This window comes from Serinus canaria, chromosome 5 (assembly GCF_022539315.1).
Source record: "Serinus canaria isolate serCan28SL12 chromosome 5, serCan2020, whole genome shotgun sequence".
Classification (NCBI taxonomy): Eukaryota; Metazoa; Chordata; class Aves; order Passeriformes; family Fringillidae; genus Serinus; species Serinus canaria.
In genome coordinates this window covers 9,885,224-9,910,165 of record NC_066319.1, presented here as the reverse complement: position 1 = coordinate 9,910,165, position 24,942 = coordinate 9,885,224, and the positions used below count along the sequence as shown (strand labels likewise).

General features: G+C 48.7%; 1 protein-coding gene across 2 annotated transcripts in view; it reads right to left on the bottom strand.

Moving 5' to 3' along the window:
• The window catches only part of BAHD1 (bromo adjacent homology domain containing 1), a 32,594-nt gene that overhangs the window by 6,832 nt on the left and 820 nt on the right, over positions 1–24,942 (bottom strand). The window contains exons 2-3 of one of the 2 annotated variants that reach the window (XM_030240333.2): positions 4,159–5,802; positions 733–1,094 (exon numbers count right to left, since the gene is read on the bottom strand). In XM_030240333.2, the coding sequence (XP_030096193.2) occupies positions 733–1,094; positions 4,159–5,785 (1,989 nt within the window). In that variant the 5' untranslated portion in view covers positions 5,786–5,802. The remainder of the gene's footprint in view (positions 1–732; positions 1,095–4,158; positions 5,803–24,942) is intronic. The other variant, XM_030240334.2, reaches the window with a different exon arrangement.

Sequence of the window (24,942 nt, the reverse complement as noted above, 5' to 3'; positions counted from 1 at the left end):
ATGCTTTACTAAGATGAAGAATATTGCCTTCTCTCACAATTGAAGTGGACTTGACTGGACCTAATTGAATTTTCTGGCAGGAAATCTCCCATCTTACAGGAACCAGACTCTGCCCCTGAATGCAACAAATGGGAAAGTACAGACAGGAAATCCCTGGAGAAGCAACTGGCCGTGCCACCATGCAAGTTACAAGAAAGGGGATTTTGAGTGCTAGAAAAATTCCACCTGGGAGCCACTAGACTGTCTCAGTCCTCTGTGTGTTGGGAGATTCTTGTGGGGCTACAGACACCCTAAGTGAGAGCCACCTTATGAGAGCTGCCTCTAAATGTGCCCCTTGTAATGGAGGCTACAACAACCCTCAGCTTCTCAGACAGGTTTGCCCTACCCGGGAGGAAGCAGTGGAGGATGATCCCAGCAGGATGGACTCCCACGTGCCTCGGGTGCCACCCTTGTACATGCCGGAGCTGGGAGGATCCGTCACCTTTGAGCTGAGGCCAGCACAGGAGCAGCAGGTTCTCCTCCCCTCCAAAACCACACCGTGCAAGGTAACACCAGGACACACGGGGAACAGAGCCAGCAGTGCCTCTGCTCCCATCAGAATTTCACCAGAAGGTTCTAGACAGCACCTAGTGACCATCTCCAGCTGGAAGAGGGCCCCACAACTCCCAAGCCTTCACGCCTGGAGGTTCACAGGCGGCTGTCCCCTCCCAGCCCCAGCACTCAGACACCTACCACGACGTAGACGGCCTTCTCACAGGCCGTGCCCACGGGGATCCAGCCGTTGGTGGCTCTGCGCCGGCTGATCCGCTGCTGCTTGGGGTGGGAATGGACGCCCGCTGCTTTACTGTTGGAGGCATGCAGGCAGCCTGGAGTATTCCGCAGCCCGGACTTGGAGCCGCTGGGAGGCTTGGAGCTCTGAGGACATTCTCGGGCCATGGTCTGAGGGTCAGAGTTGGGGGTCTGCAGGTGAGGAACGGGCTCTGCAGCTGGCGGCACGCTGGGCACAGGACATCCTGAGAGCGGGTGGGCAGGCGACGCGGGGTGTCCTGCCACCGGGATTGTGAGGTTCAGCTGGTCCAGAGACTTGCAGCCTTCTAAGGGAAGGGAAGAAATGAGTCACGGATCTCATCTGGAGCATAAAGCAACTACACAGCCAGGACTGTCCCACACCGTGGCCGCTTTTGCCCGAAATCCCCTTTATTGCACTATAGCTGTAAAGACTCTCCAGGCTATAATTTCATTTTGCACCGTCACCGGATTGTAAAAGCAAAACCATTTCTGAGCTTGCGTGTTCCAGTGCTCCGCAGATGACACTGCACCACAACAAACCCATCTGAATCCCAAGTAATGCCAGCCAGGAATACACACAAGGCTGGCCAGTGTCCAAAGCAGTTCCAGCCTGTCAATATGTATAAAAGAAATAAAAGGCTTATTGAAACAATGAGAAGGATTAAATCACACTGGCAAAAGCAGCCAGCTTCTTTCAAAAAGCCAAATTCTACTAATCAGGGAAAATTGAGAAGATTCTCCAAATTAAGTACAGAAAGATGAAACAAGGTGGAACACAACCACAAGATGCTGCATCCTCAGCAAAACTGTGTCCCTGCAGCAGACAGAGGAACCTCAGCAGGTTGGAATTTGGCTGACGCTGCCTCTCAGAGCATCCCAGAAATACATTGTTCCACTCAGGAGTCACAAACAAGTCTCAACCCAGGCCAAGGGAAGAACCAGTTGTAATTATGCCCTATCAGCAGGAAAAGAGCTCCTGGACCAATACATCATGCACCCCTGCTCCCTAAACAGGAGACTGTGCTTTTTGGGGTGACCAAAGCACAGCTCCAGTCAGGTTCCAGGATTTGCCTCAGATCAGAGCTTACAAATCTGAAGGGAAAATTCCACCCAAATCCACACAGCTCCAGCCAAAGAACTGCTGGGACTCCTGCCTCCCCACCTTACCCTCCCTAAGGGCTGCAGCCAAGCCACTGGGGAGCTATGAGTGCAAGGGATGCCACAGATCATTCTGATCAATCAATCAATCAATCAATCAATCAATCAAATCAACCCCGTGTAGCAAATGCCACAGGAACCCCAGGCACTGGCAGGCACAGGACACATGGAGCAAGGAATCACCTCTCAGGTATTTTGCTTAAAAAAAACAGCTTTTAAGTTTGAGCTAGAGCAGGATAAAGCTTCACAAAAATCTTTACTGAACATCAGAGCCCTGGTGCAGAACTGCTCTTCCTGGCACCCCTGGGACTCCTTCCTTGGTCACACACACTTCCAGTCTCTCCAACGGCACTGGCACTAAGGCAGCTCTCACAGCCTGTCCCAGCTCCTTCCCACCACTCTGCTTCCACACTGCCCAACCACTACCCAAGATCACAGCCCAGTCCCTGGATTTGTACCACAGACACTGATATTTCCCTAAAAATACCTGGAAGACACCAAATCAGACAGATGTAACACACAGCATTTGGCATATCAGGCTGGATCCCTCTCTGATGGGAGCCTGCTGCTTGCAGCCAAAGTGCTCCTTCAGCTCACTAAAATGCTCCACTCCAGGGAAGGAAAATATTCCAGAGGTGCATAATTATATAAAAATCAATCCCTAAGGCCCCATCAATATTCTCCGAGACCTCCTTATATTCTTCAATCCACAAGCCAAAATCTCAATGATTCTGGTGTTATAGGTTTTTAAATCCAAGTTGCTCCCAGCTAGGAAATCACAGCAAGGGAGATCTCAGCAGCGGGGTGACACACTAGCAAATATTCACTCCTGGAACTGCTGCTGCCCTTGCCAGCACCAGGAGAAATCACTGAATCCACAGGGAGGGCTGAGCTCTGGAAAATACTCTTGTCTGCACTGCCTGCATCCTTCTGGCTGCACAAAATCAGAGGCACTAGCATGCAAAAGCTGAGGAACAAAGTAGACTGGTATGACCTCGGGGCACTACACAGAAACTGTCAGGCAAGAACACACTGCTGAGCTGGTTGTCTTGTGAGCATTCCCCTTTCAAGAGCTCTGAAGCTACCAGCGAGCCCTGTCTGGCTGCTGCCGTAGGAAGCAGCACCATGACAGCGGGGATATTTCGGGAAAACAGAAATTACACTTCAACCAAACACTCCTGAGCTTCAGCAGCTTCCTACAACGGAAGATGACAAAGCCTCGCTTGAACCAAAACTCCATCCACCTACCTGAAAATCTGTTCTCAGTGGGTAAGTCATGCCAGCTCTTGGCTGGAACACGTGGTTAGTGGAAAGATCCCACGCTGGCACTCCCAGCAGCTGGAGAGCAGCCTCCTCTACAGACCAACTGTTCGCAGCACTGTCCAGCCTGGCGTTACACACAGTACTGGTGTCTGATAACCCCCACACAGCGCTCCACTTTTAAATATTTAAAAAGGTATTTTTCAATGGCAGAGGCAAAGCTCCAAGATAAAGCAGGAAGTCTGAAAAGCAGTCGGGGACAGAGGAGAGCCCGGCAGGTAACGACTTTTCCATACTCCCTCACCCCTTCTCATTCCAGTGCTTCATTGTCAGACAGACAGCAAAGATGGGCTCAAGAATTCCCAAACTAACAGTGTGCCTGGCACTTAGACCACCACAGTGAAACTCCCTATGCAGACCTGCCAGCTCTGATCGATTCATGGAATCCAAAAAGCCAGCAGCCCCCAGCTGGCACCACTGGAGTCTAACAGCGGAGGCAATGCCTGCTTTTCCACAGGCTCTGTGAGGATGCCTCAGCCCCCAGAGTGAGGCTTTGGGATGGGAGAAGTAACTCATGCTGGTGTGCTCCCGACCCTCGGCTCAGTGGCACAGCAGGATGGCGTGCAGGAACTGAACCCTGCTCGTTTTACACAGATCAAAGCTCAGACTTAGCTCCAGCGTGACAAACCGTGAGTCAACTTCTCGATGCCAAAATCCTTTCACCGATTCTCTGCTTTCCTCACCAACAAGACCTTTCAGTGGGAAAAACCCTCCGGGCAAAAAAACGGGGGAAGGGGAGGTGGAAGGCGGATCCCTTCCAAGCCGCAGCTCGGCTGTGGAGCTGAGAACTGCTCGCAGAGGGATCCAGCCTCCAGGCAAGCAGGCACCGCGCCGAGCCACCCTCTTCTCCCAGGAACGCCGACCGGGATTTGCATGCACTTTGCACCTTACCTGCTGCGAAAGGCATTTTGTAGGGGTAGCTGTTCCGTCCAGCATGCACGCTGCCGATCCTGCCCTCCGGCACATGCACCACGCCGCAGACGCTGTAGCTGCTCACGGCCGCTCCCTCCCCGCAGCAGTACGGAGAGCTGCACCAGTGCAGGGGCTGGAAATGAGCACCTGATGGCAAGGAACCGGAAGATACCAGGAGCCCCTCGCAGGTCGCAGCCTGCGACAGCTCGTCCTTGGGATAAATGGAGCAGGGGGAATAGCCACTGTATCCGCTTTGGCCATAATAAACATAAAACCCGTTCAACGGAGTCAGATCTGAGGATTCATAGAGACATCCACAATCCGCGTGATTCCCGGGCACAGGCAAGGGAGGGAACTGCTGCACGGGAAAGGAAGGCTGATGAAATTCCTGTTTGGGGGTTGGGGATTTCTCTCCAGGTCTTCCATACTCTGGCTTCATGGAAGCTTGTCCTCCCATGAGCAAAGGCAGTCTGTGGTAGAAGCCCTCCGTGCTGGCATAGGAGCCAGACAGCGACTCATAGGGGACGGGCTCTGTTGTCCCATAGAGCCTGGAAGAGTCCTGCTGCTCCCCTTTCCCAAACGTGCCCAGGGTCTGGCCTTGCCATCCGTGCTGCCCATCCATTTTTAAGCTAGCCACTTCCTTCTTGGATTTGACACAGTTCTTCCGTCCGGCTTTGGCCCATTTGAGTGTAGATTTCGAACAGTGGTTCTCGGACTTGCCCTCTCCGTCCGATTTACTCCTCTGTTTCAGGGGTTGGTCTTTCTCATGGGTCAGCTTCAGGAAAGCCACAGCATTCAGGCTGGCCAGTCTCTTTGGGGTGGGATGGTAGGAAATGGCACCATCCTCCCTCTTTGCCCCCTCATCAAAGACCTCATCCAGCGAATGCTCACAGCTATTGCATTTCTGACTGGGCTCATGCCAGTTCTTTCCTTTCCCAGTTTTCACAGCCGGTTTTTCCAGGGCAGGCCAGTTGTCACCGGCTTTGCACTGCAAGCCCTTGAGGGTACAGTCCCCAGCAGCCTTCCCAGAGTCCCTGCGGAAGCGCCTGCTGGATAACAAGCCATCGTCCCGTTCGAACAGCAGGTTGTTCACCGCCTCGGCGTTCAGCGAGGCCAGCCGGCGCTTCCTGGGCTCCGAGGGAGCAGGATCAAAGTCCTGCTCCGGCCCGGGATAAGTTACTGTGCACTTCTCCCCGGATGAGTCACTCTTGCCCGCTCCCACAGGCTGAACTTGTTCCGAGAACAAAGCAGATCCCAAACCCTCAACCCAGCTGGCAAGGTGCTTTTTTTTACAGCTCGGGGTCTGTTTGGACAGAGTGCCAGCCACATCCTCCAGCCTGGTGAGGAGGACCTTGCAGGTCTTTTTGCTCACCGAGGGGAGCAGCCGCCTCCGCAGCGGGTACGTCTTTCGCACTTCGCGCAAACTCTTGCTTTTGTTATTCCCTACAAACCCACTGGGACACTTTGGGGCCTCCGAGGCATCTCCGTCCCGCTGCTCTGCGTTGGCCCTGTCCATCCTCCTGCTACTTGTTGGCGACGAGGCCTGGCCAGCAGAACCAGCTGGATGTTTCAGAAGGAAAAGTTGTTTTTTCCGGGCATGCGTCATAGGATCAATGTCCAATCCTGGGAACGAACGGGAGAAAACATCTATTAATATCAGTGAGAGGGTCCCGTCTCCTCACAAAGCACCAACTGCCAATTAGGAAATATTTGGGGAAGCTTGTTTCTATACAGCAGAGTCTATTTGGGTGATGGCCAGTTAAGCCAATTAAGAGACAGGATGCAATTAGATGTGGTTTAATATTAAGCCATGGAACACGACAGCAATTAAAAGCAAGGTGGTGATGGCAAATGCCACAGCAGCTGGGGAAAGCTGGGTCTGGACAGAGAGCTGTCCACCCAGTTGTCCACCCAGGTCCCTCTTCCACTGATGCTGTTCCTAACACCTTACAAATTCCCATCAAATCTCCAAAATCTGAAGGTTGGTCCAGGGCACAGAGCAGAAATAACCCCCGGCCTGTGACTGCCTGCATGTTGACACAGGCAGGCTGTTCCAGTTTCATTTTCTGAGACAATTAGGCAAAAGAAAAACAAAAAGTCCACCTACTCAGGTGAAAAGAAAACTTGGGCTATTAAGCAGAGACCTGCCAACATTAATAAATTAAATACATGCAAATCTGTGTGCAGGTTGGAACCTGGCTGCCCACTGCTCTTGTCATTCCCTGTAGTTGTGTTTTATAAAAGTTGTGGGCTCTGAACACCAAATCACAATGGGCAGAGAGGCCCCAAATATACATTCATGACAGGAAAAAGAAGCCTGGGTTCCCGAGTTATTCAGCACACAGTTTTTAATTAAGAAATTCTGCAGTCTACAGGTTGTAGGTCCAAGGCTGAGACAGAATATGGCTGGGTGATACCAACCTACAGACATTAAAAATGTCAGTGTAAATGAGTGATAGTGGAATAGATTTAATGAAGTCTGTCTCTGAGCACCAGAAACAGCAGCAAAGGACAATTACTTTCATTCAATGGTATTTACAAGACAGTTAAATTCCATTTATTGGCAGCAAAGAGCTGATCTTTTTATCAGCATCCACCTAGGATGGGTTTGCTCTTCCCTACAATCAGGATTCAGGCTGTAACTCCCCTCAATTGACACTGGTCTGCCACTTTTGAGGCTTTTAATTAAAGCTCCTACTGCTTTGGCAGTGATTAGAACAAAGCTCCCGAATTACAAGAACTGTTCATTTGATATGGTTTAATCAAGCTGATAATTAGATTATCTATTTGAAATAAGCCCAATGTGTTTTAATTGCCTTACTTATATATGCATTAACTAAGGGAAATTCAGGAATTGAAACCCGCTGGGGTTTGCATGGCACTTTTCTAGATGTCCTGCTCTTAGCAATGTGTTTTTGGGGTGGCTGAGCTCCTCCACCCCGTTAAATAGGGTATATCCCATGGCAGGTGCCCCAGGAGGAGAGCTTGGTGAGGAACAAATACTTATATATGTCTACATTTTTCCTATTAGGAAATCAGGCTCTGGGAATTAGGAGGATCAAGTCAGACAGAATTTCCTCCAGAATTGAATTATTCTTGCACAAAAGGCTAAACTGACCACATGCAACCTCTGGAGTTTGGAAGAGGAGTACAATTTTTAAAAATGGATCAGGCAGAGGCAGAACAGGTATCCTGTAGAACATGTCCTGGGGAGGACAACTCTTCCCAGGCTATATGGACAAGTGATTTCTTTGCAACTTTCATCCTATTTTCTACTGTCCCTACTGAGAGACTGAGCCTCTGGAGGAAAACCCAAAATAAAAGCCATGGCTTGCCTTAAACCCAGCATCAGGCACCTTGTTCTTCTCAGGTTTCCACAGGCAGGAGCCTGACCCAGCCTAGTACCACACATCTTGGGGAATTTGTGCTCACATGAGTTGGAGTAACTGCTAAAACCTGGGTGCTGTAGCTGTCTGTGACTGTTCATGCCATAGATGCTCTAAAGTTAGGAAAAGGCTGGGAGAGACTGAGGGAAGGGGGTGTAAGAGAACTGGGATTGTTCAGCCTGGAGACGCTTTGAGGTGACCTAATTGTCCATTCCAGTAGCTGAAGGGGCCAACAGGAAAACTGGAGAGGGACTTTGAACAAGGGCTTGGAATGACAGGACAAGGGGGAATGGCTCCACCCTGTCAGAGGGCTGAGTTAGATGGCATATTAGGAATAAACTCCCTGTGAGGGTGATGAGACCTGACACGGGTTGCCCAAAGAAGCTGTGGCTGCCCCATCCCTGGCAGGGTCCAAAGCTAAGTTAGATGGGGCTTGGAGCAACCTTGGATAGTGGAAAGTCTCCCTGCCCATGGCAGGGGGTGAAACTGTTTGAGCTTTAAAATCCCTTCCAACCCAATCCATTGCAGGATTCTATGATTCAGTGCCAGCACCTATGGAACAAAACGTATCCTCAGTACGGACTACTCAGAGGTTTTTCCACACCTCCGCAATCACCTGCACTGCATGGATTGCTTTGTGAGGGGGATGCTCCTGCTCCCAGCTCACCTGGGATGCAGCAATCCCTCCTCTTCCCTCAGCACAACACAGAGACAGAGCTTTTGAACACAGCTTAAACTCAGCCCTCTGACAGGAAAATGCATTTTTCCTCAAAATTAGAGTCCTGCCGAGCTTCCTTCCAGTGAGTATTGTGCTCCTGCCAGCTGGGAAGGGAGAGTGGCAGAGCTCTTCATCCTCTCTCCACCTTTGTATTGCTTCACAAAGCACAGAAAAGCTGCCTGTGCCCAGAAGTCTCCAAGAAAGTGCGAGACAATGTGAAGAACTGAAAGATACTTAAATCAGAACCACCCATTTATTGCTCGTGGCCGAGGAGCTGGATTAATGGTGAGAAGACATTGAGGTGTTGAAAATTAAAGTTTCAAGCAGCTCAGTCTATCCAGCTGCATGCAGAGTACACCAAGCACTTTAAAGCTAGTTGAAATTGCTTCCTCCTTATCATACAACCACAGAATGGTTTGGATTAGAAGGGACCTTAAAGCTCATCCCATTCCAACTCCCTGACGTGGGCAGGGACACCTTCCACTGGCCCAAGTTGCTCCAAACCCCATCCACCCTGGCCTTGAACACTTCCAGGGATAGGGCAGCCACAGCTTCTCTGGGCAACTCGTTCCTCAAACCAGACTAGTTACGAAAAACCATCTTTCCAGCTGCTGAACCCAAACCAGATCAGAATACGGAAAAATTAAAACCACTTCTAGTTTCATGCTAGAATAAAACCACTACCCAAACAGCAAACTCAGGAGAGAGTTGATGCCTCATTAGCAGGAAAAGAAGCAAGTGGGATAACAGCTGCATGTTCTGTAATCATGCAGCTGCAGCATCTGTCTCTCTCTCTTCAGCACTTGATTGCAAGTGAAATTAGAAGAAACTAGTCTGGGACTACCCCTTCAAGCCCCATTTCCTCTCCAGAGCTTCACTACGGAGACGCATGCGTTCCAAGAGACGATGCCAAAAGCACAGAAATTAAAGCTTTTAAAGCTCCTAATCCATTTGGCACTTCAATAACACACAAAGAGTTACGACAACACCAATCCTCCTCTCCACGCACGGCACCGCTCCGATGACTCTCAGCCCCATCTACTTGAATCCTGTCTATCCATTTCCATTGGAACAGCTTCTGCTGTGACAACAGCCCTACAACTGTGAGTATCTGGAGGATTGGCTCCTTTCTCCCTGCTGCTTTTGCAGGCGAGTAACTCCCAGAGCTCTAAGGAACGTGCTGCATGGAAGAAGCCTTGCAGGAGCTTTGGGAAATCTGGATAAATTGCAGCAGCATCAGGTATCCCAGGCTGAGTTCCTTGAATGCCATGCACGTCCTGCGAGTGGAAACATCGCCTCCCTCTCAAACATTCAGAAAATCTGTAGCTGTTGGAAGCTACAATTTGTCTTCCCAGGGTCCAGTCCTGATTTTTCTCTTGAGATCCATTGAAAGCTCCATCATTCACAGGCTCTGGAGGAAACTGTTTATCCAGAGCTCATTAGGCTGCAGCAAGGGCTGTCTTCTCTCACTCATCAGCATAGCTCTGACCACTGTACCAGAGCAGGGTTAAATGGGATACTGGGAAGAAACTCTTCCCTGTGAGGGTGCTCAGGCACTGACATAGGTTGCTCAGAGAAGCTGTGGCTGCCCCATCCCTGGCAGTGTCCAAGGCCAGGCTGGATGGATCTTGGAGCAACCTGGAATAGTGAAAGGTGTCCCTGGCCATGGTAGGGGGATGGATCTTTAATATCCCTTCCAACTCAAACCATTCCAGGATTCAGATTCATTGCCAGCAGTTCCTGAAAAGCCATGTGGACACACAGCCTCCACAGCTTCCAAAAGGCTCATAAAAAGGGATGTGGGGCAACCCTGGCACAGCTGAGAGGATCTCTGGGAGCTGTCCCGGACTGGGCTCTGCTTCACTCCCTGCTCCAACGCCCGTAATTATCCGCACGTTGCGAAAGCCTGTGTGTGCTCCAGCCACCCGGCTGGGAGTTCTGCAGCCCGTGTGTGGCCGTGATAAATCACAGACAACTGCAATGAGAGCCCGGGGCTTCACAGCCCGAGTGCCGAATGTGTCCGACAGCAGCGGCACAGGGAGCGAATCCGGCTGGGCACAGCCTGACCTGCGCTGCCCCGAGCCACAGCTGGGAACACCCCCGAGGAGCTCCCCGGCTGATTCCTTGGGAAGGTCTGGCTCAGCCTCGGTTATCTGGTTTCAGATCTTGCCTAGTGGCAGTGCTCTGTCTGGGGAAGCCAAAATTACATTTCTCTGGCTGTTCTCACACTCTCCGCAGCCTCAGCAAGCAGCATTCTCAGGGAAGAGGAAAGGGGAAAAAATAGGGGGAAAAGCAGAGAGGGGAAAAAGAAGAGGGGGATAAAAAGAAAGGGAAAAGAAAATGAGGGGTGCAAAGAAATGGGGGGTGAAAAAGTGGGGGGAAATGGGGGTGAAAATGGGGTGGAAAAAGAGGGGAGGAAAAAAGGGGAAAAGCGGGAAAACAGCAGTAGAAGTGAACAGTGTACAAACATGGGGGAGTGTCACAGGATATTCCCTCAAAATCCACAACAGGGCAGGCTGTTTGGGCAATTAACACAACCGCGGGAAAAGCACATTCTTCCTCAAAGGCACCGGCTTTCCTTTCCCTTTTACCGACAGTAAGAAGCTGCAACACTGTGTCACGTTGCCAATGACACGCTGCCACCCAGCAAAACAGGCAGGAAATGATGAAGTGAAAAACGAATGTGGGGACTGATAAGTGACCTCAGCAGCTCCAACATCAGGCACCAAACCCCGACCGAGTTTGGAGCCCCAAAGCTCTGGGGTCTGGCACATACTTGCATTAAAGCGAACCCCAAGTTTATGAAAGCAAAGCCTTCACTGAACACCCGTGATTAACACTGGCAAAACCACTTCCTACAGCCTTGAAGAACTGCAGATTTCCACCCTAAGAGCTATCACAAGCCTTTTGCTTGTGACCCCAACATAAAGCATCATTGTTCTGTGTGCCTCTGGTACCTCTTCTGCTCTTCACAGCCTTCCAAAAGCCACCAAAATTGGCTTGAGTGGGGTCAGAGCTCGAGAGGCAACGGCACAGCCACAGTTTCATACTCTGTGCAGAAGAGATGCAAAAGCTGTACTTACAGGCAAAGCTATCCTTGCCTCCCCAAAACTCCAAACCCACTCCAAAGCCAGGAAAAAACTGGAAGCAGAGACCAGGATTTGTTTCTGTGCCCTTAGTTTGCTCAGAGATGAATAACATGACTACCTTCCTACTCTCAAGAGGGGATGTATTTTCTTTGCTTTTCAACAAGTTAGGGAGGGATGCACCAGGAGGAGAAGGAAATTTGGAATTAATGGATTCTAGAGTGTGATAGAGCATATGGCAATTCCCAAACAGCATCCATCACTCGTGCTTCCCACAGAAGCCTCCCAGCTGCAGCAGCAACCCATGGAGAACCATGGATAAGCAGCCTTAAGCACGCTGCTGCAAAGAAAAGCCCAGGTAGGGCAATGGAATTCCCTGGCATTTGCAGGTAAGTACAAGGATGTGGGGGTGGAAATGAGGCTGAGCTTGTCTCCAGGCTGACAATTTGATGGAAAGAGATGCTTTGACACTTGGCTTTTGCTGCATCACTTCCCAGTGAACTAGTTACTAAGGCTTCTTTTAATGAAGGCATTCAGAGTCCGGAGATAAGGCAAGAGAAACAAGGGAAAGGATGAGAGGTGCACACCAGACCATTTGGAAAAAACGAGAAGGCTGAAGCTTACACAGATATTGCAATCCTGAAATATCCCAGGGAACAGCAGCAGCAAGAAGGAAAGGGACTTTTTGAAAGAGCAGGTAGTGCCAGGAAAGGGAGAATGGCTTCCCATTGCCAGAACACAGGGTTAGGATATTTCTTAGGAGGAAATTCTTCCCTGTAAGGGTGGGGAGGCCCTGGCACAGACTACCCAGAGAAGCTGTGGCTGCACCATCCCTGGAAGTGTCCAAGCCAGGTCAGACAGAGCTTGAAGCAATCTGGGATGGTGGAAGGTAGCCCGGCCTGTAGCAGGGTGTGGAATGAGATGATCCTAAAGGACCCTTCCAACCCAAATAATTCCAGGATTCTCTGACTCTATAAAAACCAGCTCTATTAAACACCACCCCTTTACACAGAATTGCCTGTTACAACTTTAAATAGGTTCTGTACAAAGCTGCCATGTGACAGCTATGCCAACAACACCCTAAAACATGCCTATAAGTAGTTTGAAAAACCAAGTCAAAAATATTCCGGGACAGCTTTTGCAGTTGTGTTTATAGAAAAAGCACAAGCTTTGCCAATCAAAGTTTTTTAAAAAATAACCCACACAAGCCCTGCTCATCTGATTTTTCATATATGCAAAATGCAAACTCGATTCCTTCGTGGCAGAAGGCTGAGTCTGGTAAAATATCAATCATATGTCACTTTGCTCAGATAGCTCTGGCACCCTTCCTGTTCCACGGGCAAAATGGAATAACAAATTATTCCCAAGGCTTTATTTTGAAGAACAAGGTGTAAGGTTTTTCTATAGTAAATATTAAAGCTCTTCTATATATTATAATCACACCCTTCCATGACTGCTTTAGGAGCTTCCTTCAAGCTGCTGAGCTTAAATAATTCAAGCTGCGCCGTGATTCTGTGTTCTACACGTGCGGCTGCAAACTGTGCTGCCTGTGGGAATTTCAAGGGCAGGTGCATCCCTGCCAGCTCCTCTCCATGTCACGGAGCTGTCACTGCCATCCTATCTCTGGATGTGGATTTCCCTTCTCCTCCCTCGGGTACATCTCTCCCACAAAGGTCTCCATTCACTCTCTCCTGACTGGGAACTGTTGGCACAGCACCCTCAGGACCCAAAGACAACAAATTCCTTCTCCACAAGTTCAAAACTGGCTTTAGGGGAGATAAAAGAAATGCAAGAAATTCAGGGAAGGGCAAGGCATTCCTTCTACATGACATTTAACTAAATGTTTGATTTAAACATTTTTTTCCCTTTAAATAATCTTCATCTTATTTTCCTCACCTCAGTGTCCCTCAAAACTGCCTGTACCTCACCTCAGTGACCAAATTCTTCACACAATGGTTCCAGGTATGGACTCCAGGAATTATCATCTCTGAGGAGTGCAAAAGGCAGCCTGAATTTGAAAATGTAACAGGCATGCATGTTTATAACCTCGACTTAAATTCACAGAAGCTTTAAACCCAAGTAGGCAAAATTAAGTTCTGTTAAATAAAAAGTTCATGTAGTATTTTTGAGGATTCTTGTGTTCTGACTTACCTCCAGTTGAAATACACTGACCAAAACTACCTCTTCAGACTAAAACTGCTACCTGAATTATTTTCAGTTCTAGAATAAGTACTTCAGACAGTATCATATTGCATTTAGAAAAACCTTTTGTTTCCATATGGTTTAAAAAGTAGTAGCACACTACTTCACCCTCAGCTGGGTTGCGAGTTTTCCATACAGCAAAACAGCTCTCTGGGATTTCCTTCATTGAAGGTTTTGATTCCTCTTTCTATTCAAAGTTTAACAGACATTTCAAAAGAAAACAGACTTTCTACTTCTTTATTCTCACTTTCTGATCATCACTTGAAACACCAGCTTTAACCCCACATGTTCCCAGCTGAGGACAAAGATGACAGAGGATGAGTTATGCTGAGCATTTTTCCATTTGAGAGTTTCAATCCCAATCCAAAACTCAAGTCAAAGAAAGACTTTACAGACCTCTTGCATTCCCAGTGCAATTCCTGGAACCAAACCCTCTCCTTCCCTGATGTCTTGTAAACCACAGTGCTGCACTGAATGCTGAGCAGAGCTTAAATCCAGAGCCAACCTTACTGGATTTTAACTTGAATCAGAGAATATAATTCTTTCCTGTGAGGGTGGTGATGCCCTGGCACAGGTTGGTGGAAGATGTCCCTGTCCATGGCAGGGGGTGGAAATGGATAAGCTTTAAGGTCCCTTCCCACCTAAAACATTCTGGCATTCCATGAATCATAGACTAGTTTGGGAACTCCTGGAATAAAAGTCTAGATGTGGCTTGAAAATATTTGACTTTTTTTTTTTTTTCCTTTCACAAAATACAGGACCAATCACCACCACAAATACTGGTGTACATTCACACATATTCTGGTGACACGGTTTTAGCCAAGGCAGAACTGCCAAGTCTACCTAAACCTGCTTTAAACCCTTTTCTCCCTCTCATTAGTACCAGAGACAGTATTTATAAATCAGTAACCTACAAAGTAAGTGAAGAAGTTCCACTTAAAATTTCACAACTCAGCTGGTTTCAGGTATTAGGTCAGTCCGAGGAAATGTAGCACTGCTGAATGTGCTGCAACAGCTGATGCCTCCAAGGAGAACAAGTTCTTTAATTCCTAGGGTGTTAGCAGAGGAATCATTTAAATTTGGGTCCAGTTGGATCATTTAAGCCCAGGAAGCAGGGGACTCAGTGCTGCCAAAGGTCCCGAGCTGAGCCAGAGGAGCGTTTCTAGGAACCAGCAGCTGGCACAGATCAGAAATCTGGTGAGAGAAAACTCAAGCAGAAGCTGGATGTTGTAACATGTTAAAATCCCGGGAACCACAAGCCAAACACAGGCAATTCAGCCACTTTAGACAAGGAGAAGTCCAGCTTGCCGGAACGCTGCTTTCATGAGAGCCCGTTTAACTCCCATTAGGAGCTGCCCCAGCTCTTTCATCCCTTACCCACATCGTTACAGGTGTATTTAAACACACACCTTTGCCTCTGCCCCACGTTTGATCAGTCAAGGCAACAAATACCACCTTTAAACAGACTGGACAGGGTTTGCAGCCTGTGCTGGGAGTGATCTGGTTTATATGCACTCATTAAGGCGCATTTATCGACCCACACGGGCGTGATGCCGCTCAGCCGTTCAGAAAGGCAGCAATTAAACATACTCAGCTCTCCAAGCCAGGGCTAGGATCAGACTTCTTCAATAAGGTGGGTCTTACAGACTCCATCACATTGAAATACTGCTTGGATTTCACTGTACCTTGCACAGCCAGAAGAAAAATAGACTTAAGAGTATCAAGAATGGCTAAGAACAGTGATAAGTCACAGCCTTGGTCCCAAGAGCTCTTAGCTGAATTCTGGGGGGATGCTGAATGCTTCTATTCTCCCACCAGTGCAGGTCACCATGGAGCCAGTGGGAACTCCAGAGGATAAACTATCAGCTCTCTGGCAAAGGAGCCTAATTACAACTTCCTCTGGGGAACCACAAAGCTTTTAAACAGTGCAGCAGCCTACTTTTATGGAAATGCCACAGGTGCTCCAACTAATTTTCAGGAAGATCCCTTGAAGTCAGGCTGTGGCTTCAAAACATCCAGGTGCGCTGAGTAGCTGGGAGAAGAGTCCTACAAGTGCTGTTCTGCCAAACGATGCTCTGATACTGCAAAACTATCCCCCATGTGCTTCCTCCAGCCTTGAGGAGAATATTCATTATAGGGAAGAAAACAGCAAAACTTTTGAGGAACTCCTAGCACTGACAAGCAGAGAAACAAAAAAATAATCAGAATTATCCCCTTCATTATCAGCTATAGGATTTGAGAACATTTGACTGCACATTGAGGTGTTCAATGTGTGGATCAGAGGGATGGGGAAGGGAAAACTGCTCTTATCCATCCCAGTCACCTGCACAGGAGCACTAAGGTAAAAGATGCACACGGTTCAGAGTGCCAGGCTCCAAGGAGTGGGGCACAAGGAGACAACGTGTGAAGCCAGACCACAGGAAATGTGACCAGAGCGGCAATCCCAGAGGGATTCCTGAGCTGCACGAGCTGCCAGCTGAAGCAGAGCCAAAGTGGCAGCGGGAGACACTCGCAGCTACTGGTCGAATGTCGGGAGAGCTGGTAGGAAGTTTCCAGGAGCTGCTGGAAGATCCAAGCAAGCTGCAGCAAGCTCTGCTTTCCCAGGCTGTGCCCAGAGTGGAAGGGTAAACAGCTGATAAGGAGGAATGTGCTGCAAAGCCCCCCCAGGCAGCCAGAACCCCCCTGCTATCCCACAGCTCGGCCCAAGGACAATTCCCAGTGCTCGTGCCCAGCACACACCTCCCCTCGGCCAGTTTCGCTGCTGACAGTCCAAATCTCAGGAGATTTGATCCAAAGAGGATCCAATGCTGGACAACAGCTGCAAAGAGCTCAGAGCTGAGAGGAGTTTCTGCCTCAGATTGCAGTTGCAGTGCACAAGGAGAGATATATCCACGCAGGACATCCCCAGACACCAGAATTTCAGCTCCAGCTATTTGTCACAGTAAAACATTTTAAGGCAGCAGCATTCTTCAAAGTAAAATGACAGATAATATCCCATTTTAGAGCTCCAAAGCTAGCTCCTCACTCTTCATTTCAATAACTAAGATAAAATGTTTATTTAACAGCTGTATTAACAGGTAGAAACAAGCTTTGCTTCAGAAAGCCAGGCAGACTTACAGCCCTGGCTTTCTGCAGCATTTAAACTCTCAGTCCAAGATGAATTCCTGGAAATGGGGCGGGGGAACCCTCATTTCTTCTGAACAGAAACCAAGCACAAAGTCTACATTTGAGTCTCCAGCCCTGCTGCTTCCCACCCTGCTTACAACTTTGCCACACACGTGGGAGAACCAGCAGAGCTGAGTGACACTTCCTAGAGGATGCCACAACTTCTGTCAGGTCTCTGCTGGGGTTGACATGGGGTCTGCAAAAGGAACAGACCCCAAATTACCTCTGGGGCCTCCTGCTCAGTGTAATCTCACAGCCTTCCTTCCATGCCTTTGCTCGAGCAGGGCTGTGCCTGGAAGTTCTCACACCTCTGGTGATGGATGAGCCCCCGGGGAGCCACAGCACCTGCAGCTTATCTGAGGGATCAGGAGCAAATACCCAAATACTCACTGACGTTCTCGCTCCTTACTGCCCTACAAACACAAGTACATCAGTGTGCAGCATTAGGATGTTTTATCCTGGAATGATCTGGGTGGGCAGGGCCCCAGTGATCATCCCATTCCAACCCCCACAACTTCCACAAGCCTGGGCTGCTCCAAGACTCATCCACCCTGGCCCTTTCAACTTGACAGGGACACTGGTCCTTTATCTAAACATTTTCCATTTATATTTCTGTGAGGGTCTAAATACACATATGATGACTCCTTTGGGTCTATTCACAGCTTGCTTTGTTCAGCTGAGGGCTGGACAGGTTTTTATATGGCTGCATGAGCTCTCCAGCCTGAGAGAAAGAGAATTAGAACCTCACTACCCAAACCCGTGATTTCAAGCATTGGAAGTGGCTGCATAGGACAGTGGTGGAGTCACCATTCCTAGAGGAGTCTAAGGAATGACTGGACATGGCACTCAGTGCTCTGGTCTCGTTGACAAGCCAGTGATCAGCCACAGGTAGAACCTGATGATCTTGGAGGTCTTTTCCAACCTAAATGATTCTGGGATCTACATAAGAAAGTGCAGAGCTTTACAAGCTGGACTGAGGCCTCACAGAAGCACCTGAAGCCACTTTCCTTTCTTATTTTTAAATTCGCTGTGTTTGTTTTATACATAACACAGGCTATTCCAAGATCAACCCTCTGACCCTCAAGGCCTCCAGACACTGCTCTATATAGGGTTATTACGGCGAACTGGGGTTTAATTATATTTAAATAGTGAAAAGCCAAAGCGCTGCTGCTGCGTTAGCCTCCCTGCCCCTCCATGATCCATTTCTCCCCACTGCCTCCCATGGTTTCCTTGGAAACACATGCAAGCTTAAATTGGATTGACATTCACTTAGTGGACAGATGGAGTTTGGAACAGCCCAGCGCCTGAAATTCAAGGCCGAGCCTTGGGATATGTCACGTTATCAATACAAAAAACAGCCCCCAAGCTTTGTGGGAAGGGAAGGATCACCTAATTATTCAGTAACGAGCTCTGAGGTGGCATCTCAGGAAGGTCAGCGCTCACCCATTGTTCCTGATGAAAGCAGCGGGCTGAGCACGCGACCAGTTTTGTTGGGAGGGAAGGATTTAATTTTTGTTAAGCGCTGGGAAAACAGGGGAGTTCTTAAGCTCATTAGTGGTTTCAGGCAGGAGAACTGCTGCAGATCACATGTGGGCTGAGCACAGACAGCGATGCTCCATTCGCACTGTAATTAAGCCACTTGCACCCAAAACTTCATCCCTAGGCTGAAGTTATTCCTGGTAACTGATCCTGACCCACAGACACCGAGAGGGACAGGGTTTGTACCACTCCTCTACAGCCCCAGAGGTGGCAGGACTGCACTTTCAGCAAAGCTGGCAATTTATTCTCAAGTGGGAATTATTCCCTCGGTCCTCTTCCACCATATAAGAAGAAACAGGACCTTGAAGAAATAAAAATAGCTTTTTTTTTTTTTTTTTTTTTTTTTTTAAAGGTTGGCTAAACATCACTTCCTAACCACCCTGTCTATCCTAACAGGATTGGAAAGGATTCGCCTCTTTCCAACCAAAACACAAGGAGGACAGTAGAAATCCCACATAACTACATTCCTAGAGATCCCTGATGAAATCCAGCATCTAGGAAGGACAAGATGACAGGGTTCTTGGGGCAAGCCAGCAGGCATTGAATATTCCCCCTCACCAGGAGCTCTGCCCACCATGTGCTTGGTTATTGCAGGGGCCATCTCCAGGTTATCACCACCTCCAGGAATTAGGGACACACCACAGAGTCAGGGTTACCAAGTAATTTTTAAGTAATAATCCCCAAAATGCTTGATTTGCTTCTGTTGCTTGTGCCATTTGCTGAAACCTAAGGAATTCCCAGGTTGGGATTTACCTGTCCAACTCAGCATTTCCGTACCTATTCTGACACCTGGCATTTAGCCAGGATTTTAATAAAATCTCTTTTTTCTCTGCCTACACGTGAGTACAGCTGCCAAATCCTTTTCCTTTACCATCCTGCTCACCTTAGAGAGAGCTGCTCTGTCTCCTTACTCTGAGCCATTTCCAACCTTGAATCCTTCCACTGACTTTGGTTGAGCTGAACAAAGGACCAAATCCAAACATGCCTCTTGCATCTGTTTCTTATGAGTTTTCTATTCATTAAAAATAAACCTCCTACTGCCCACTAGTTCCCTCCACAATCCTACACTTTCCTGCCTTCTCTCCTTCCAAACCATTCATATTTATCAATATGTGATTATTGCAGCTTAATCCTCACTGCCTGCATTTCCCCCGGCGCCTCTCCATCCTCCCTCAGCAGAGACTTCGATGCTCCTCTCCACCCCGCCTCAAATCCTGCTCTTTTTCACAGAATTCCCAACCCTGAGCCAGAGAGAACATGCTCAACCTGCCAAGTGACCTAAGAGAGCGAGCGCTCCCGAAGGGATTTCAGGGATGTGGCCCCGATCCGTTTCCCGTTAGGATGCTCGTTAGTTCACCGAACTCGCCCGGCGAGGACGTGGAGCCGGGAGCGCGGGGGTGCTCCCAGCTCCAGCCGCATCTGCCTGCGGCCGCTCGGCCACGCTCCCCGCGGCTCAGCCGCCTGCTCCCTCCTGCCTCCGAAACTCAGCTGAGCCATCCTTCCCTCGCGTCCCGAACTCCCCATTTCTCTCCTCCGCTGTCGATTTAAGCCTATTCCAGGTATTCCGCACGCACCCGGAGACACAATGAAGACGAGCACCAGATAATGCTGTGCTGCGGGAAGGCTGGCTGAAGCTCCCGATTTTCCGTGCTTCCCACAGGCCACAGGCAGGAACAATAGAAGGCCAGGCACGGTGTAAGTAGGAAGCAATGTCTGGGATCTCGATGTTTCCCTAGCACTGAGATTTTATTTCAAGGATGATAATTCAGACACTGAAAAATCAGATGCCAGCAAAGCAGTTTTATTCCAATCAATGAGAGGAAAACGTCTGCTTTTTATTTCTAAGAGCCTCGTAAATAATTTGAAATATTGAGATACAGGCAGCTTCTAAAAGCCAAGATCTTTCATTAAAAAAAAAAAAAATCAAGGCTGCTGAGCTGCTGAGTTTCAAAGCTGAGCGTGAGAAAGCCCTTCAAAAACTGCTGGAAGAACAATGGGTGCCAGTGAGCGCTCCTGTGATGTGCCTTACAAAGGGGGAAAACCTAAAAATCATCATTTTCTTTAGTCATACCTTTGTTTAGGAGAACTGGGACACGAGGAATGCAGCACCCGGCAGCTGAGCCCAAGCATCATCTTATTCCTGAGCACCACACGTTTAACACAAATCCCACCTGCTCTCCACGTGCCTTTTCCCGGAGCGCTTCTGTCCACAACAGGGCAGTGCCCAGGGAATACAGCAAGAGAAAAATCCCGCCTGGGTTGCATCCCTTTCTCTGGCAGAGGAAGGAAGGAGCCACAAGACACACGGATCCCAAAGCCTCCCTGCTCCCAGCATTACCGTGCCGGCTGTGCCATCCCATGGGATGAGCTGACACCCTGCCAATGTCACCAGACTCCTGTCACGGTGCCTGGCTGCACGTGTGACAGCAAACACCCCTCAGAATCCTGTGCTGCCAAGTCTCCAAAAGCACTGGGAATTTTAAACGGTGAAGGAAGGAGAATGACAAACCGAGGGATTCCAAGCAGGCTCAGACAAGGTCCGGCCAAACACCTCTCCTGAAAATGCACCTCTAAGCTAAGTCAGAGCTGCTAAAAGAGGTGATAAAAGCGGCATTCCCGGCCGTGCCACGTGGGAAAAGCGCAGCGGCAGGGCCCTGAGCACGGCGTGCTCCCGGGGAGTGACACACATTCCCTCCCCATTTAATAGTGTTTATTTAGCTGCACGCTGCCGGCACGGCTCAGACCCCAGGGGGGACTGCCCGGTGCCACCAGGCTCGCAGGGCGTTACATCGCTCATTCCCACATGGTTTAATTCAAGGAAAGACACATCCATGCGTTCCCCGCCATCAACCAGCAAGAACCCAGCACTGCCAAATGTGAGCATCACTCACAAATCAGGCCAAAATCAACAGCGTCCCTTGAATTATTTTTGACCCATGTGGAGTTAATAACCACCTGCCCTCTATGGAAGATGTCCTGAAATTTAATGTATATCAATAAGTAGCAGACTGAAGGGAAAACAACTGCTCCTCCAGGGTTGCCATCCTCATTTTCAGCTGCTTTTCTCCAGAAGCAGAGCAGCACTGCCATCCCCACTGAGGGACTTCCACTATGATTTAAATCAAATTATTCTTTGGAAATTATACAATTATAATTTTGAGAGACCAGAGATTTCACAAAGAGGTTCAGGTTCAGTTCCCTCAGCTGACCGCACTTCTTACATCCTGCCAGCTCTCCATACTCTGATTTTATAGGGGATTCACCCACACTGCCAGAGAAAAAAATAACATGGAACAGATCAATTAAACTCCAGTGGCACAAATATTGACAGGGCCCAAATGAGTTGATTTTAAACCAGATTTATATTTATTTTTCTAATTATACCCTTGGCTTCTCTTTTTAGTAACTTCAGTCCCTCATTTCATTTTACTGCATGATAAAGATTTCTAGTGTCTTGTTCTCTTAATGGAAGGGGTTTTTTTTATTCACATGAAATATTACCATGACTCTATTCTACTTTATTTATAATAAAGCTCCATGCTAAACTAGCAAATCTGGGAAAGAACTGGGCAAAGTTATGGCACTGTCCCATACAATCTTGTTTCTTTCTGTGTTTTAAGAAATAAAACCAGTAGTATCAAATTTAAGTGTGTTTTCCCCATTTCAAGGATATTAGGTACCAGTACAAGTGCAAAAGCATAGAGAGTTAAATTGTGATGGTCTTCTTACAGGTAACTCATTCACTGAGAACAACAATCTGGCCATGAATTTCAGTATTTTCTGCCACTAAATTCATGTCTTTGGTCTAAATAATAGAGGAGCTGCCATGCTGGACAGCTGTGACCATGGCTGAAGGACCCAAAGCCTCCAGTCCTCATGATGAAGCACAAGGAACAATTCCTTCTGAGCATCCTCCACAAAACATCCCCTGTTCTTCCCTTTAAACACTGTCTGCATCCAAAACTGCAGTGTATTCCAGACTTCACACTTAGACAATAGCTCAAGACAGCCCAAATCTGTAGCTGGGAATGCAACCAGCTCACCTATGAGCTGCTGGAAACAGGCACATAAATCATCACTCACATTGTGAGTTCAAGCAGGAGAGCAAACCAGACGGTCAGAGCCCTTGGATGGGGAAATCCCCCAGGATCGAAGCACATCCCTCTGTCACAGCCCAGCCACCCCAGCCCCTGCCAGCTCACAGCTTGTGTTTGAAGCTATTTTCAGATTTATGACTTCTTTGGGCTGCTTCTTTTTGGTTGGGTTTTTTTTCCCCTGTATTTCCCAGTCATCTGAACACCGCTCCATTTATTATTATCAACATGAGAGTTATGACTTGGTTCGGCTGGTTGGGTGTGATGCCAAGGCTGCTCTGCCGCTGCTTCCATGAGTTGTATCCCCGTGGTTAACTGAGATCCCAGAACCAATGAGCTTGGAAAAGAACTCCGAGATCATCGAGTCCAACCTGTGACCAGTCACCACCTTGTCACCCAGCCCAGGGCACTGAATGCCATATCCAGTCCTTCCTTGAACACCTGCAGGGATGGGCATTCCACCACCTCCCTGCTGTCAGCCCCTTCCAGTGCCTGACAACCCTTTACATGAAGAAATCATCATCCCTCCTGATGTCCAAATGGAGACAACTAACTGGGAGATGGGGCAGAAAAAGCCCCACACAGCTCCTTCTGGATGTGATATTTGCACATCTGAGCACACCTTCCTGTTTTTGCAGAGCCAGATCTCATCATTCATTCATTTGCTTGTGATCTGAACATGATGCCAAGCAGAGAGCATGCCTTTGCTTACCACTCCTAATTATTTTTCAATTGTTTACTTTGGACAGATTTGCTGCTAAGGGCTTATTTTTAGTGCTGCAGCAGCATTAGAAAAGCTTTTGCTGAAGGGTGAATTTCCCCCCAAATCATGGCCAGGCTCTCCCTAAATTGGATCTCCACAGACTGGACCAGCACACGTGTCCCACAGAGCCTCCGAGTCACACAACAGCGATTAACACCACCACAGCAAACAAAATTAACCTAAAACACAACAAGTTCCACCTCAACAGGAGGAAGAACCTTCCACTGAGTATGGCAGAGCACAGGAACAGGCTGCTCAGGCTGTCTCCCTCTCTGGAGACATTCCAAACCCACCTGGACACATGTCTGTGTCACCTGCTCTAGGTGGGGATGGTCTCCAGAGGCCCTTCCAACCCTAACTGTCCCGTGATACTGGTTAAAATGCCAAATAAACACTGAGGCTTCCAGAGTGGAAACAGAAAGGTGATGCAGATGAACTGGCAAGAAGGACAGAGTACTGACACTTCACTGAATGATTCAGTTGGATGAGAACACGTCAGTGGCCTCCAAAATAACATTTCTGCCTCAAGACACAAGGGTGTGACTGTTTTTCCCCCAAACCCCACATTTCTAAGTTGCATCTTATTGTTCTGTGCAACTGTCACCATCAACCCCCAGCAAACAAAGCATCCAGAAAGGATCCACTGGCACAAAGTTCAGGGAATTATTTTTCCCTGCAGGCTTGGCGTTTTCCAGCTGATTTTACACCTATCAGTAGCACTACACTTCTCTGCTCTGCTCCAGCTGGAAAGCAGTTGGAAATCCTGCACTGAGTTCATTAGGAAAACAAACAGAAATCAATGTTTAAATCCAAAACGTCCTGGTAAATCACACTAATGCACAATTTCCTATCACCAGCAAACATTTAGACAGTTCCAGCTGAAGCTCGAGAACGATTCAGGTAGCCAGGACATGACAAACGTGAAGGATGGCCCGGGATGAATATGTGAGCAGGATATTTCTGTTAAAGCGATCAGCAGCGTGCTGGTATTTAAATCACATTAAGATTTCAAAAGCATCAGTCTATCACGCAGTTCGTGTCACTCTTTCTCACAACCACGAGGACCAGAAGCCTTAAAATAAAACCCTGAGCCCCCCAGAACACCACAGAGCCCCTCAGCGTGGAGCAAGCACTCGCTAATTGTGGCAAACTGATGGACAGATCAATTAACCAGGCAAGCAAAAGCCCGGCAAAGCCTCTCGCTTTGAGGTTCGCCTGCTCCTGACAATGATGACTTCAGATGGAGAGAGAGCACGAGGGGCAGCTGGATTCTTTAAAACAAAACACAACCAGAACCTCTTTCAGATATGCATTTTGTGGAAAGAGAGAGGGGAGGGGGAGAGGCAAACAGAATAGATCCCAAATGCTTGTATTTTTTAAGTTTTCATGGCTGCTCTTGTGAAAGAGAAGGGGTTCCTGTGTCTCCCTGTGCCGGGGCAGGGAAAGGGACATCGGGGTGTGGGTATCCCCCCGTTGGGGCTGGCTGTCGAGCAGGAGCCCTGGGAGCACTTGCTAGTCTTCCCGAGATCTGCCCAGTCACATGTGCTGGCTCCTGCGCCTTATAGAAGCAGCTGGAAAAGAGGGAGCCAGCGGAGCTGCCTCCATTAGGAGCCACCGCTACACAAAAGGAGAAGAGGAAACAAGCCGTCGGCCACCGGAGCAGACGGCAGGAAAGGAGAGATGTCCAGAGCCACGGGGAGCGCACGGCAAGTGGGAAAAATCACGATGGAATTGAAAACCGCTCTGCTGTCCCCCAAAGAGGCTCGATGGTACTTGCTTGACAGGGGCACGGGGCGCACAGCCCGCCCGG